General features: G+C 39.3%; 1 protein-coding gene across 4 annotated transcripts in view; it reads right to left on the bottom strand.

Moving 5' to 3' along the window:
* The window catches only part of BCL2 (BCL2 apoptosis regulator), a 131272-nt gene extending 115935 nt beyond the window's left edge, over positions 1–15337 (bottom strand). For 2 of the 4 annotated variants that reach the window (XM_074944964.1, XM_074944967.1), the window contains exons 1-2: positions 15020–15337; positions 13616–14162 (exon numbers count right to left, since the gene is read on the bottom strand). In XM_074944964.1, the coding sequence (XP_074801065.1) occupies positions 13616–14162; positions 15020–15096 (624 nt within the window). In that variant the 5' untranslated portion in view covers positions 15097–15337. Of the gene's footprint in view, positions 1–13615; positions 14367–14726 lie in introns of all 4 variants that reach the window. The other 2 variants (XM_074944965.1, XM_074944966.1) reach the window with 2 other exon arrangements.
* Between the last annotated feature and the right edge of the window lie 204 nt (positions 15338–15541).

Genomic DNA, 15541 nt, shown 5'->3' with positions numbered 1-15541 from the left:
GGCTGTCTGCTTTTTCTTAATCACCCATTTGGGATGCTTGCTCATCCAGCTTAGTCTGCAGCCCTTCCCTACAAATTTTTCCCCCTTGCTTGGGATGCAGGCTTCAGATAGCTTCTGCAACTTTCAAAGTAATTCCAAACCTCTTCCACATTCAGATCCTTGAGTTCTTCAGTCCTGTCCACGTCCCTAATTCCCTTAATTTTTTTAAGTTTGCCCTTTTGAATCAAGGACAGTAGTTGCAGATCTATTTTTGTTTATCCTTCCACTTAATTTAAACTGAATGACCTCATGATCACTCAAACCAAAGTTGCCCCCTACAACCAGTTCTTTTATAAAGGTCCTCACTACTCACCAATATCAAATCTCTTGCTGGTTCAGCTACTATTTGGTGAAGAAATCTGTCAGCTATCACATGCACGAAAATCTGAGCCCTAATATTAGTAGTAGCATTTTTCCTCCAATCTATATCTGGGAAGTTAAAGTCTCCCATAATCACACATTTCCCAGTAGCATTTATTTCATTAAAGACATTAGAGGTCTCTATCCATAGCCAAATCTGATCCAGGGGGTGGGGAGCGGTCTGTAGCACACCCGGAGCACTGGCCCGGGGACCCTCTAGCAGCTTTGTTCCCCAAAGTGATTTTGGCCCAAAACAGACTTGGTCTTATATATTCCAACACTTCTAATTTCTTTATACAGTCTACCTCATCATTAATATACAATGCTACTCCACCACCTTTGGCCTTTATTTCTGTCTTCCCTGAAGAGCACGTACTCTTCAAAACCTGTACTCTAGTCATGACTACTATTCCACCATATTTCTGTTATCCCAATCCCTGGTTTCACTTCCTGCACCGCTAGTTCTAGTTCCTCCATTTTGTTGCCCAGGCTCTTTGCATTGAACTACAATCATCTTAATTGTTGCTGCTTGGCTACACCCACATTCCTCGCCCGATTGGGTACAGTCAGTCATTCTACTGCCAGTATCGCCTGACTGGTATCAGCACTATCTTTCCTGGTAATGTCCATTCTCCTACCCACTGCTGTTCCTTTCTCCATTGCTGTATCCTTTCTTACTTGATTTTTCTCCCTCTCAATGTTAAATTCAGGTGTGGAGATCATACGAGCATCTCCCAACCATCTCCTCGAAGTTCCTAATTTAAAACTCCTTTAATGAGTTGTGCCAACTTCCATCCCAGAAGTCTATTTCCCTCCTTACTCCATAAGTAAGTCCAGGAGTCCATCCCATGAGAACAGTCCTCTGTCCACGAATGCCTCCCAGTGGTCGAACATTCCAAAACCCTCCTTATAGCACCATTGCCTGAACCATCTGTTGATCGTCATAATCTTGTCTCGCCTTCATTCTCCTCCTCTAGGGACAGGCAGAATCCCACTGGAGATACCTGAGCCTCCATTTCATTAAGCATCTTCCCCAGCCTGGCATAATCTCCCTTGATATGTTCCACTGAGAATCTAGCTGTATCATCTGTTCCCACATAAAGGACAATCAGTGGATTATTTCCAGCTCCCATTAGGATCCTCTTCAGCCTTAGGTCCACATCCTGTATCTTAGCTCCTGGCAGACAGCACACTCTTCTGTTCTCCAGATCAGCTCCGGTGACAGGCCTGTATGTTTTTCTTAGTAGGGAGCCCCCAGTCACATAAACTTGCCTTTTTCTGGTGATGGTGTGATTCTCCGGCCTTCCGCCTGTTCTTTCTGGCTGCAAGTCCTCTTGTCTTTTATTCTCCCTTGCAATCTTCTGCAAGTCATCCTGTATCCTCTTGGGATTCCAGCTCTGAACTCTGGGTATCTCCATTGGCTCTTCCCCTCTTCTTACAGGATTAGCCACTTGTCTTTTCTTCCTTACCCTTCCTCCTTCATTTTTCCTGCTGTGCCCCTTCCTCATTATCCAACTCAGCAAACCTGTTCCTGAACTCTGTTTCTCCTTTACTTACTTTCTTTCTTGGAATCAGTTTCACAGGTTCTCCTAAGGAAAATGACAACTTCCTCTAGTATGAAATTGATTTAAAAAAAAGTTATTTAACTGCAGTAACACAATACACGCTTTGCAATGTATAATATATTGCTGTAAAAATTCATTGGACTACAGCCATAGGACCCAATGCTAATGTAATCACACAGGCAAAAGTCCCAAAGGATTAAATAGGAGTTTTGTCTGTCCTTGCTACAGACAGGCCCCAATTCAGCAAGGTACTGAAGCATGTGCCTAATTTTAAGCTCATGAATAGCTCCACTGGTTTGGTAATTAGGCATATCTTATTTGAGTGAATAGGTCTTCATATTTTATCTAACTGTACCTGAGATTTACTTATTTAGGAAGCAGGTTTGCATTAGTGGAGGAGTATGTGTGTGCATGCATACAGATGTATTGTGTGTGTACTGCTAAAATAATGTAATTAGTTTTATACATGTGTATAAGGCGAACTGAAAGGAAGGAGAGTTTCCTTTGTTAAATGTTTACCAGGAAAGGCCTACTCATGCACAAGGAAAAGGCCTAAAGCTGCAAACTATAGCACTGAAAATTTTCCATGGTTCCAAATAAAAATCTACAAACAGCAAACCAACCTCCAAATTGACCAAAATAACTTGTTTTTCCATTCATTGGTAATTTCCTCTACCTGTTTTGCTAAACACATTATTAAAACTGAAAGCATTTAAATATAATTTATATTGAAACAGTTAAGCTTTTATTTTTCTGCAGTTCGCTAAGCTAAACTTGGCCAATAGTCACTTTCTAATCTGTCTAATTACCTTCTGGTTGCACCTACCAGCCAACTACAGCAATGATGAATGTAAGCATTATAGAATATTGTTTAACTCCAAACTCAAAACTGACATGAAAACCATTCTGTTAATATTAGGTCTTGTAAAATCTTTTCTTTTTAATTAAAAAAAAAAAGGCAGACCAAAACTGCTTGGTAGCCTGTGCTTCTCAACATTGTTATGAGGAAGGCATATCAAGTATCCATTTCATGGTTGGGTAAACTGAGACAGAGAGAGAGATTAAATGACTGGCTCAATATCACACACCCAATCAGTAGTAGAACCAAGAAATAAACTAAGGAGTTCTGGCTCCCAGCCCCCTTCTGTAATAACTAGGCCACAGTGCTTTAATATCTCTTTGCGGGGAAAGGGGATTGTTTCCCTTAATTACATATGATTTCGGTACATAAAATCATACATATTAACAGAGTGAAACCCACTCATACATAGTGGTGATGAGGTATCTTTTCTTATTAACAAAACATGGTAACCAACTCTTCACTCATTTTATTTCTAACATAGAATGATAGCATTCTTTTAACATATCACTATTCCTATTAAATTAATTAAACTAAATCATAAATACATGTGTGAGTACAACAGTGAATTCAATAGTGTAGATGCTCTTACAAAAGAAAATGCCTTTAAAATTACTATTTTAATAAAATTATCTTCTAATGCCAGTAAAAATCTCATCAATATCTAATTCAATAACCCACAAATACAACACTCCTGAAAAGAAGCCGCAGACTCATCCCCACTTCTCAACATAGTTTTAATAGAAGAGTTGCTATAGCAAGGCCTCATACTTAGAGATTTCATTACTTTTACAAAAAATACATTATTCTATATTTGAGTAAACTATGAAGTAATCATAGGCATTCCCACACCATACCAGTGGTCTATCTAGTCCAGCATCTTGTCTCTGACAGGTTTCAGAGTGGTAGCCATATTAGTCTATATCAGCAAAAAGAACAAGGAGTACTTGTTGAAGAATTGCAACTTTTAGATCTGTAATTGAGTGATCAGGGAGGTTGAAGTGTTCACCGACTGGTTTTTGAATGTTATAATTCTTGACGTCTGATTTGTGTCCATTTATTCTTTTGCGTAGAGACTGTCTGGTGTGGATGATGTACATGGCAGAGGGGCATTGCTGGCACATGATGGCATATATCACATCGGTAGATGTGCAGGTGAATGAGCCTCTGATGGTTCCAGTAGGAGAACACTTCAACCTCCCTGGTCACTCAATTACAGACCTAAAAGTCGCAATTCTTCAACAAAAAAACTTCAAAAACAGACTCCAACAAGAAACTGCAGAACTGGAATTAATTTGCAAACTGGACACCATTAAATTAGGCTTGAATAAAGACTGGGAGTGGATGGGTCATTACACAAAGTAAAACTATTTCCCCATGCTAACTTTTTCCCCTACTGTTACTCACACCTTCTTGTCAACTGTTTGAAATGGGCCATCCTGATTATCACTCCAAAAGTTTTTTTTTCTCTTGCTGATAATAGCCCACCTTAATTGATTAGTCTTGTTAGAGTTGGTATGGCAACACCCATTTTTTCATGTTCTGTGTATATATATCTTCCTACTGTATTTTCCACTGCATGTATCCGATGAAGTGGGTTTTAGCCCACGAAAACTTATGCCCAAATAAATTTGTTAGTCTTTAAGGTGCCACAAGTACTCCTCGTTCTTTTTGTCTCTGACAGTGACTAGTACCAGTTACTTCAGAGGAATGTATAAAAAAACCACATAATGAATAATGATGGACTAAACTACCAATAGAAGAAGTTTTTCCCAAACTTTTCATCAATTATTGTGTGATTTATCCCGATTCATATGGGTTCATATCCCTTATAAGCAATTTTTATCCTGTCTAATGTAAATGTCGATGTTCTCATTATCCATCTATATCTTTATTGAATCCAACTAAGCTCTTAAACACAGGGATATCTTGTGTAATGGATCCATACATTTTAAAGCCAGAAGGGACCATTGTGATCTTCTAGTCTGACCTTCTGCATAAACACAGGTCATAAGACTTTCTGGAATTAATTCCTGCTTCAAGTCCAATAGCTGTGGTTGAATTAGAGCATATCTTTTAGAAAAACATCCAATCCTGATTTAGAAATTTCAAGTGATGGAAATTTCCCTGGTTAGTTGTTGCAATGATTAATTACCTATACTGTTAAAAATGCATCCCTTATTTCTAGTAAATTTGTCTAGCTTCAACTTCCAGCTATTGGGTCTTGTTATACCTCTGCTGCGTAGATTGAAGAAACCCTCTATTATCAAATTTCTGTTCCCCATGTAGGTACTTACAGGCGGTGATCAAGTCACCCCTTAACCATCTCTCAGTTAAGGTAAATTAATTGAGCTCCTTGGGTATCTCTTTATAAGGCATGTTTTCTAATCCAAGCACCAGCGGTTAATTATGTGTTGTATAAAAAGTATTTGGTTAAAGTAAATGGTTACATTTTACTGTATCGGAAACAGGTAAAATTTAACAATTGCCTAAATAAGGTCTGCTCATGCTCCCACTGAAGTCAATGGAAAACTCTCAGTGACTTCATTTGGAGCAGGATTGGGCCCTAAATGAACAGGTGCATTAAGCAATGTATTTTTTCTTCTTCTTCAAATCATATTTGTTTGATACTTACTAATCTGTAAAATACAGGCAATTGTAGGGAGCTTCCCAGTCAGTGTGAATGAGCAAGATTTTTCTGCATATAATTCAAGATGCAAAATAACAGCATTGGTAAAAACCAGCTACAACTTGGACATAGCATACTGCAGAACCCCCAACAGGAAAAGAAGAAGAAATGCTAGATTCCTGGGTGCACTTGGAAAAGTTATCAAGCTTCATGCTCTTTTACAAGCCAAATAAAAATCTGATCAATTATGAAACCAAAAGCCAGAGCAGAATAAAAATTCTCCAAACCGGTCATCAGTGTGTGTGTGTGTGTGTGTGCGCGCGCCAAGAAGGTCTGGATGTTACCCTGCTGTGGAACAGATTTATAGCACCACACACCTTCATTTATCCTATTAGTGTGCATGGAATGAGAAACACCATCCCAGTACTGCCCTCAAAAATAATTGTATTTTGTTGTCACTAAGTAACAACTGCCTTTTCAGTTACGATATTTATTACTATTTGATAAGGGACTAGCACCCACTTCAGAGAGAAAATGAATGGTTTATATTCCAACCAGTGATGGAAAATAATAGAGAAAAGATTAAGAGCCTGATCCAGGGCCCACTGCTGTCAACTGGAGTTTTTCCATTTACCTCAATGGGCACTGAGTCAGGCCATAAGTGCCAAGTGAATTAGTAAAAGCTAATTTTCTGGCTGTCTTTGTTTGTTATTGCATAATGAATAAACCAAAAGTCATATTGGTGTAAAACTGGTGACCAACATAATGTAACAAATGCAGTTACTCTTAATTTATACCATTGTGAACAGAAAATAGGACCCATGAGTTTAGCACTCCATGGACCTGGTCCAATGACCACTGAAGTCAGTGGAAATGTTCCCATCAACTTCCAAGAACATTAGATCACGTTCCATGAAAATGCCATACAATTAGATTCTCTAGCTAAACCTTTGAATTTCAAAATACACTACATATCTGAAAAAATCTTCCAAAACATTTAATATTAAGACAGTTCTGTTTTCTATCTGCAGTGTCCTTTTGTTGTTTCTTTGTTTAGAGTTGCTAAACTACAGCTACAAAATGATTCACATATTTAGGAATGGTTCTGTGGATGTACTGAGAGGTAAAAACCTCTAAATATGCTCCACCCACACACACTGTTTCTGAAGGGGTCATCATTCAGCTGTCAAGCTGTATGAACTTAGATGGGAAAGACTAAAGGGGGGGGAGAGAGCAAGGTTATGGCTGTGGCTTTTCTGGGGCTCCTGCTACTTTGTGACTGTTGACATTTAAGAGACTGGAACTGCATCTGTTTAAGAAACAATTACTAGAAAGCGTAATTATAAATCACTACAGAAATCTGGAGACTCTGATGAGTAAGTAGTCAATTAGAAATAAAGAGGAGAAAATACAATCTATTAAAAGCAGAACAAAATCATCCAATCAAAATACAAAGCTATCACTAATAATAAATTGCTCCAACACTTGACAAAATGGATACTTTTATCAATATGCAGCTTTACATTTTACCTGTAAACTGAATTACTAAAATGGATGAAAATAGAAAATAAAAAAATCCACTTTGCTAAAGATGTGTTATTTAATCAGATTTCTCACACTGTTTTTGATTATTGTTTTATTGCTACAGCCGTTGACTAAGTTTAGGCAGCTATGCCTTATCTGCACAAAGCACAGGCAAAAGATTAATGCACTAGTAGTACATTAGTAGTACATTAGCAACAGTTCATTACTGTAACACCTAGAGGTCCAACGATTGGGCCCCACAAAACTCAGCATTTTACAAACACAATGGTGAAAGACAGTCCTGAAAATCTTATAGCCTAAACCAGCATTTCTCAAGTGTGGCCACTATGGGGCTTTTCTTGTGACCACAGCCTCCTGGGCAGTGACTGCGGGATGAGGGGGAGCACGCAAAGCAGTGCCTCTTCCCCAGGGCCACCAGAAGGGATTGGGCCCTCTGGAGCCACAAACGCCGGAGGAGCAGGAAGCCAGTGAGTTCCCCACCTTCCTGGGCATGGTGAGGCTCGGGCTTCAGCCCTGGGGCGGCGGGCTCCAGTTGTGGGACTTTGGGCTCCGGCCCTGGATCCCAGCCACACAGGGGCGGGTGCTGGCTCTCGGCTCACCCCCATTGTCCTTGATCCTCTGTAGCCTCCTCTGGACCCTGGGATCACCTCCCCACACATTGTCCCCGGCCGCCATTGTCTCGCTACCCACCTGCCCATCCAGGGCTTAATTTGTCCCCTAGCTTTCCAGGGCTGAGTAAGTCTGCTGTGAAAATTCATATTTGTATAGTAGTTAATATCACTTTTCACAGCCTCCCAGCTAGCTAGTAAATCTGCTATGAAAAGTGATATTAGCAAACATAAAATATGACTTTTCGCAGCAGCAGACTTATTAGCTAGCATGCCTTTTTTAAAAAAAGGCAACCAAAAACAAAAGAAACAACAACAAAAGACCAGAATGTGCAAAGCACCTTATTTGTGTATCTATTCAGGTCCAGTAAAGAACAGAGAACTGTACATTATTTTTATTATTGAGTCTGGAAAAAAAAACCTACATAAATAAATTATAATGATTTGGACATGTCTGTGTGCATATTTACTTATTTTCCCTAAAGTTAATTAAGTATTTTAAGAAAAATTTTAAGAAAAAAACAGAGTTGGTGGCCGCACTCTGAGGCCACCAAAAAATTTATTATGAGAACCCCTGGTCTAAACAGACAAGTCAAACTAAAGGTGGGAGAGAAAACAGAGGCAACGGAGAGGAACTGATTTGACCAAGGTCACACAGCAGGTTAATGAATAGAAACCAGGTCTCCTAACTTCCAGCCCAGTGCCACATTCACTAGGCAATGCTGCCACACACACACACACACACACACCCCTTTGCACTTTCCTCATCCTAGCCATTCCCTCTGTTGCACCATAGGATCCCAAGACTTGCTATAATTTATACCAGCATCAAGCAACCACAAGAGGCCAAAACCAACACAGAGGGTTAAAGCATTAATCCAGGCATGGCTCCCCCTTTTCTCTGATTATATCCCTTTTTCCCAGTTATCCCAGCCCTGCACCACCAAAATGATCCACTTTATGTTGAGGTAGTTCTTCTTGGAGAGTTTAAAATCCCCTTTTGGGTCAGATTCCACCACTGATGCAGCGCAAACAGGCTGTGCCACACTGGAAAATCTGGGCCCTGACGTTTGGCTGCTGGGAAAATGCTCCTGCTCGACACAATTTCACACATCACTGAATGGGTCCTGTGACTCTTCCGCTGAATCAGTGCATTTACATCGCAGTAGGCTGGCAAAGCAATTTGATTGGATCTACCATGCATATGTGGATTAGCAAATTGTAGTGTCAATCCACATACTAAAAACCCACCAATCTTAAACTAGATATTTTTAGCTCACCACTGAAAACACAGCATCTCCGAGGACACATGTATTAGTGCAAACACAGAAAAAATAGTTCTCAATATTGTAACTAAGAATAAACCCATCCTATAAACCAGCTGTTTGAACATCACATTACTTTGCCATATGAAAGCAATTAGCTACAATTGGCAGTATAGCCATTTCCTAGAATAGTAGTACTCAACCTTTAAAAAGACATGGTCAAGTTAAAAACCAACCACTTATTTCAGAAAATATTTTACCTAACATTGTTATAAGTATAGCTATAATTACTATACATGAAAGAGATTAGAGAAAATTCTGTATTTCCTCTGTTTTTTCACTTTGTTTACTTTTTGCATTTGACAACAGCTTGCATATAGTCAGTTTCACTGTTTCTCTTAGAATTAATTTCTTCTGTTACACAGGCGTTAACAAGATTAGTTGCTTCTTCAGCAAGAGCATTGAGAAAAATATTATGATAAATAAGAAAATTTCATTGTAAAACCACAAAACCTGGCAAAGGACTCAGAAAGTTTTGTACCTGAAACTACTATTAATTCATTTTTTTAAGCAGATCAGATTTCAAACTGACAGTGTCCCTTTAACAGTCAAATAGTGACTTAGTCATTAAATGGAGTCAACGTGAGGCTCAGAAGAACTCATATATTAACATTTCAAAAAAAAGGATATCATAAATTGAGCAACAGCTAATGCTGTCCCCAAAAAAGGGACAGATTTTGATGCCCTTACCGCATAAGACCTTATGTTGCAAATTGTCTCACTGAAACCAATGGGACTTCTAAAGGACAACTCAACAAAGTAAGAATATCAAAATCTGGCCCTAAATAAATTACCTTCCAGTACAGCATTTTTTGTTTTAAGTAAATCATCAAAGTAACATTTTCCCCACTTACCTGAACTAACCATTAGCGCAAATAAGGATTAATCTCTCTCTCTCTCTCTCTCCTGCCCCCAGCACCCAGCACTCTATAATATATGTGTGTGAGAGTGCCTCTCTCATTCCATGACCCTCTGTTCTTTGTTTTTAATTCCTTCTTTCCAAAAAAACCTCAAACCCAAGAAGAGAGTCACCTGCTGGGCTATAAAAAAGCCCAGGGTTGAGCACTGCTGATCTGTAATTTAGTCTTTGGGCTCCATGCTAGCCTACTAGGAATTCATTATTCCAAAACAAATATGGTTATTTCCCAAAGGTACATCACATTTAATATTCCCTAAATCAGATTCATAAGTAACAAGCTGTGCTCATCAATATTCCACAGTGAGAACAGCAGATATTAAAAATAAAATAAAATAAAATAAAATAAAATAAAAAATAAAGCCATATACTGGGCAATCAGAAAATATATATTATACTTAATACCATGAAATTCTAGAGATGACCTGGTTCTCTTATTTCTTTTGTAATATGATTAAGATGTTTTTATCAAGTCACAGTACAATACTGTAGCATCCTGACCAGTGTTCAAATCTTTTAGTCATATTTCTGTGCCACCAGAATAGCAAGGTAAAAATACAGCCTAATGTAGGCAGTTTGGTTGACTTGTGTATTTAAGTCTTGAGTAGCAAAGCCATTAAACAACCTAAACATTAAGACATCTAACAATCATTAAAATTTGTAGTCCACAAGTTATATCCCTTCCTGACTCCTATGTTTGTCTGGGTTTCTCTCTTTGTTTTCCTTATGAAATAATACATGTAGGTCCTTTTGAAGATATTTCCTGGTGTATAATAGCTGTTTGTTTGTTTGTTTGTTTGTTTTTAAAGACATTTGCAGCCAAAAACTTTCAGACCTGGCTACCAGAGGTACACTCACAAAATGGAGTAAATGCAAGCTGAGCAATTTGTTTGCTGCATAACTTGTGACTGATCATTTGACCCTTACAGTTTGTGACAGTCTTCATAAACAATACATTGTAGTATCACATCCTACCACAAACGATCATAATACTACATATTGGACCATGACACTGTAAAGCAGAAGGCTGTAAAAATATGCATTTCATATAGTTGTACCAGGTACCCATGTAGTATAGAGATGTGATATACAGTTATGCTTAGACCACATAAAGTGTTGATATGTCTGCATGTGAGTAATTAGTTATAAAGAGACATTCATTATACTGTAATAAGGGCATATGTTGGGTATGTTGTAAATGCCAGGTTGAATAGAGTGCTTCCAGCACCTGGCAAGTGTCATCACACTATAAATTATGCCATGAAGCATGTTTTTCCTTTTACACATTTTGAAAAACAAATTCTATGAGAAGTGCCACCTTGGATTTCCTCCATCTGAAATGAGGATCCCAACAGCTGCATTTGAGCCTAGAAATTTCTACCTATGTTGTTAATAATCATAGGACTTAACTGGTGCAACCTATTTTACAGAGATACAAATGAAAGTCTATGGTGGGTGATAATTTGCATAATATATACACAATAAATGGTGTCACATGCATTGAAAAAAATCAGCAGTCACTACATGAAACTTCAATAAACATCACAGTAAGTATCATTAAGAATCATCTTTCCTTTTAAAGGCTGTTACCATTAGAGTACTAAATTATTGTATTTCTAAATGTCGAGAAATCACATTAGTATGTTTGCGTCATCTAGCCAAGATTTTTCATTCCAGTTTTCATTTGTATTCATTATGTATATTTTTTAAATAGAAGATAATATGCACACAGTATAGCATTAGGGCTTGATCCAAAGCCCACTGAAGTCAATGGAAGTCATTCCCTTAATGTTTGGCCTAATTTTTAAGATCTAAAACACTCTAAACATCCTGCTCTCCTATGCACAGCAGAAACAGCTGTCCCAAGGAATGCTAAAGACTCATTTAGAGAAATGTCATCTTCAAAGGCTATCTTTCAGGTCCCCATTGCAACTTTTTATACCATATTTATAATGTCCAAAGCAAGCTGCTTTTCTTCATGTTTCAGTTAACGTCATTGTCTTAATCACTTGTCCTAAGAGTTTAACTTCAGAAACAGAACACAAATATGGTATAATGCCCCAAATTCCTACGTTACCCACAACATCAGGCCATGCGTGTTCCCTAGTCCCTTGGATGTAAAGCCCCTTGAGCTGAGAACCAGGCATGTGCCTGGAAGAGAAGGGAAGCTCTCAATATTTAAATAGAGACAATCACTGCAGGTAGCATACTTCAGAATATAACACTACCTAATGAAAATGATGGATGCTGAAAACTAAGTACAGTAACAGTTTATTAAACTCATTTTTAAAAACATGTATAAACAAAATGCATTAAAAATTGTGTTATATAACAGATTTTGCTCTATAAATATACCTCATATAGGGTGACCAGATGTCCCAATTTTATAGGGACAGTCTCGATATTTGGGGCTTTTTCTTATATAGGTGCCTATTACCCCCCAGTCCCTGTCCCAATTTTTCACACTTGCTGTCTCGTCACCCTAACCTCATAGCAGAAAGAACTAGGACCTATAGCTCCCCAGAACTATTATACTTTCTCCCTTACAATGACTTATGGCAGCCTCCTGACTCATATGTTAAGTTTTCTGTTGCAATGTGTCTCTTGCTCAATTACACTCCTCCGATTCAGAAATATATTACAGGCAAATCATATAAGATTGGTTTTATCCACATTGCAGGAATGAATTGAGATCAGGTGCATGGGAACACAATTTTAATACAGAAAATAAAGCGAAAACAACTTTCAATTGATAAAACTATTATTTGAGAGAGAAAGAGATGACATTTGATTGTAAGGGTGAAAATAGTAGATTTTCCTTGCCTATGGTTGAATTTATCCCCATCTAAAATCACCTCAGCCAGAGATTTTTTTATCCTTGGGACTCATAAAATACTTCTTGCCTTTGCAATACACCAGACTACAACAAATATCATGTACTCTCCAGAAAACTGTCACAGAAAGTTCCTCCCCAGGTCTCCTAGAAGGGCTTTATTCCTTCTATCCCTAAAAATGATTCAAGACAAGCACTAGAAAAAGAATTTTAAAATTATTACTTTTAGTGTATGCAGTAAAATCTCATTCTAAATCTTTGCTGTTATAAACATGAGATGATACTCTGAATGGAGCAGCGTCAAAACTATTATCCTTAATATAGGGTTCTCCTGCTTATAGCATTTCTGACTAGAATGTTGTTCCTAACAAGAGCATATACACAAAACACACACATTTTTCTTTCCCCTACTACCTGCAACCTCATTAAAGCATTAGGCAGCACATGTCATGCATGTCTATAGCATCATTCCTGGATATAATGTCATTACTTTCCTTTCCCACCCTGCTCTGTGACCCCATTCTACCATAAAGACACATGTATGTATGATTTCAATGGTTAAAATACATTGAAACAGGAGGGAGAACTCTCACTGCACCAGCCAACAAGAAAGTGTGTGTGTGTGTGGGTGTGTGTGTGTCGCTTCCCCATCCTCTGCTAAAAGCTTGGGTAACTGAGAGCACTCCCACACCCAAACTTTAACTCCTGCATGACATGACATTTCAGAAGGCCCATACCAACAACAGACATGTTGATAAACACTACAGTAACACAAACCAAACTACTGCCGTACTTTCACTGGGATAAAGTATACTATGATTTTCATATACTGTTCTATATAGGTTCCTATACTGCTTGCATCACTATAGTGTGTGATTCCGTTGATGCAGATTTTAGTGTAATTTAAAGAGAAAGAAAGAAATACTGGACACATACCCAGCCTCCGTTGTCCTGGATCCAGTTGTGTAGGTGTCTATTCAGGTACTCGGTCATCCACACAGCAATGCTGTCCACAAGAGGCGACATCTCCCGATTGACGCTCTCCACGCACATCACGCCACCGAATTCAAAGAAGGCCACGATCCTTCCCCAGTTTACCCCATCTCGGAACAGCTCCTCCACCACCGCCACAAAGCGTCCCCTTGCTGTGAATGGGGTCAAGTGCAGCTGGCCAGACATCTGGGCAAAATCTCTGTGGTAGCGGCGGGAAAATTCATCTCCAGCTTGGCACAGAGTTAAGTGAACAGCCTGCGGTGCTGGGCGCAGCCCATCACCAAGGGGCACGTTACTAGCAGCAGCCGAGCCAGGGGGCTCAGGAGGCAGAGACACCAGCCCAGCATGGTCAGATGAGGTCCCAGCAGCAGTAGGAGGAGAGAGATTTGGAGAAACTGGTCCTCTGTTTTCATTGGCAGCCCAATCATATCCTCTCTGTGACAGTTTGTAATGGATGTACTTCAGCACTATCTCCCGGTTATCATAGCCTCTTCTCCCAGGATGAGCCATAATTTCCAACAGGGAGCAGCAAGGAGGAGGGAGAGAGGAAGAAGAGGAGCAGGATGAACCCAAAAAAGTAAAGCAGCCAATAATAATAATAATACCACCAAAAAATTATAATCCAGTTATTGTATTGGATGTGGTTTCATTCATGATGGTATGAGGAGCTCTCAGGTCTCAGAGGTACTTTCGTCTTCTCGGTTTGAGATGCACAGTATAAATAGATTTAAAATGCTGTAAGTATTTTATTTCCAGAAGCACATTATTTATTATATATTTATTTTAGAAACATTTTCTTCTTGATGCTGAAACATATATTTTTTAAAAATCTCATACTTAGTCAAAACCAAGTGCATATTTCCCCTAGGTGCTGAACTAACACATGTGAATGAAGGAGCTGAAGAACATACACTGTAAAAACTGCAATTCAAAATGATTTGCTCAACAGCCTTGCATGAACGTTAATCCAATGCACTTTAAACTAAAAATCTCAAAACTCTTTCTTTTTTGTTTTTTAATTACACAAAGTAAATTTCCTGTGTAAAGTACTTACTTGGACTATAAATACGTTCCTCTGTCAAGTTTCCTTTTTAAAAAAAACAAGTCTTCAGACACGTTAAGTTCTGGTTGCTTTGATGCTTCACAAGATCAAATCACCAACGGGACAGGAAAGGGACCAAAAAAAAAAAAAACCCAAAACCTATGGATTTTAAAATTTATTTCCCCGACTTCCGTTAAACAGACATCTCCAAAGACATGTCAAAGATCAGAATATCCCGCCTCAGAGCCCAGGAAGGAGAACAACCCAAAACAAAAGCAAAATTATGAAGAGCAGATGAAACACACCTTTGACTCCAAGCTCTTGCAGAAGTGCTGTGCTTTCCCCTCCAGTGCAACGTACAGACACATGCAATTAAATACATGTAGTTTCATTCAGACACTGATCTCTAGGCAGAGCCCAACGCTCTCCCCCCTTCCCTCACACACCCACACCTACCAAAAGGGAGCATCAAAATTTTGACTTTTGCCTAAACTCCGGGGAGCAAATGCATTTCCAAAGCAGCTTTGTTTGTATAAAAAGCAAGAAACACCCCCCCGCCCCCAGAGTGCAGGGAAGAGGATGGGGGCGTGTGTGGAATATTATTCATACAAATTAGGACCGCTGCTAGGAAGCTGTTCCCCCACGACCCGCCCGCCCCCCCCCCAGCGCAGACAGCCCCGCAAGCCCCCCAGGCAGAGCAGCCCCCTGGTCTTTCCGCAGTGGTGCTGCTGAAGCGCCAGTCCGCTCCGTGTAGCTGTGGCGGCCGGGGAAGCAGAGTCGCAGCGCGGGTGCAAGAGCAGGAGGGAGGGGGCGGAGGAGGAGCAGAG

The sequence above is a fragment of the Natator depressus genome, chromosome 2, assembly GCF_965152275.1.
Source record: "Natator depressus isolate rNatDep1 chromosome 2, rNatDep2.hap1, whole genome shotgun sequence".
Taxonomy (NCBI): Eukaryota; Metazoa; Chordata; order Testudines; family Cheloniidae; genus Natator; species Natator depressus.
Note: the sequence above shows the minus strand (reverse complement) of the source record. Positions and strands in the feature narration are given on the sequence as shown.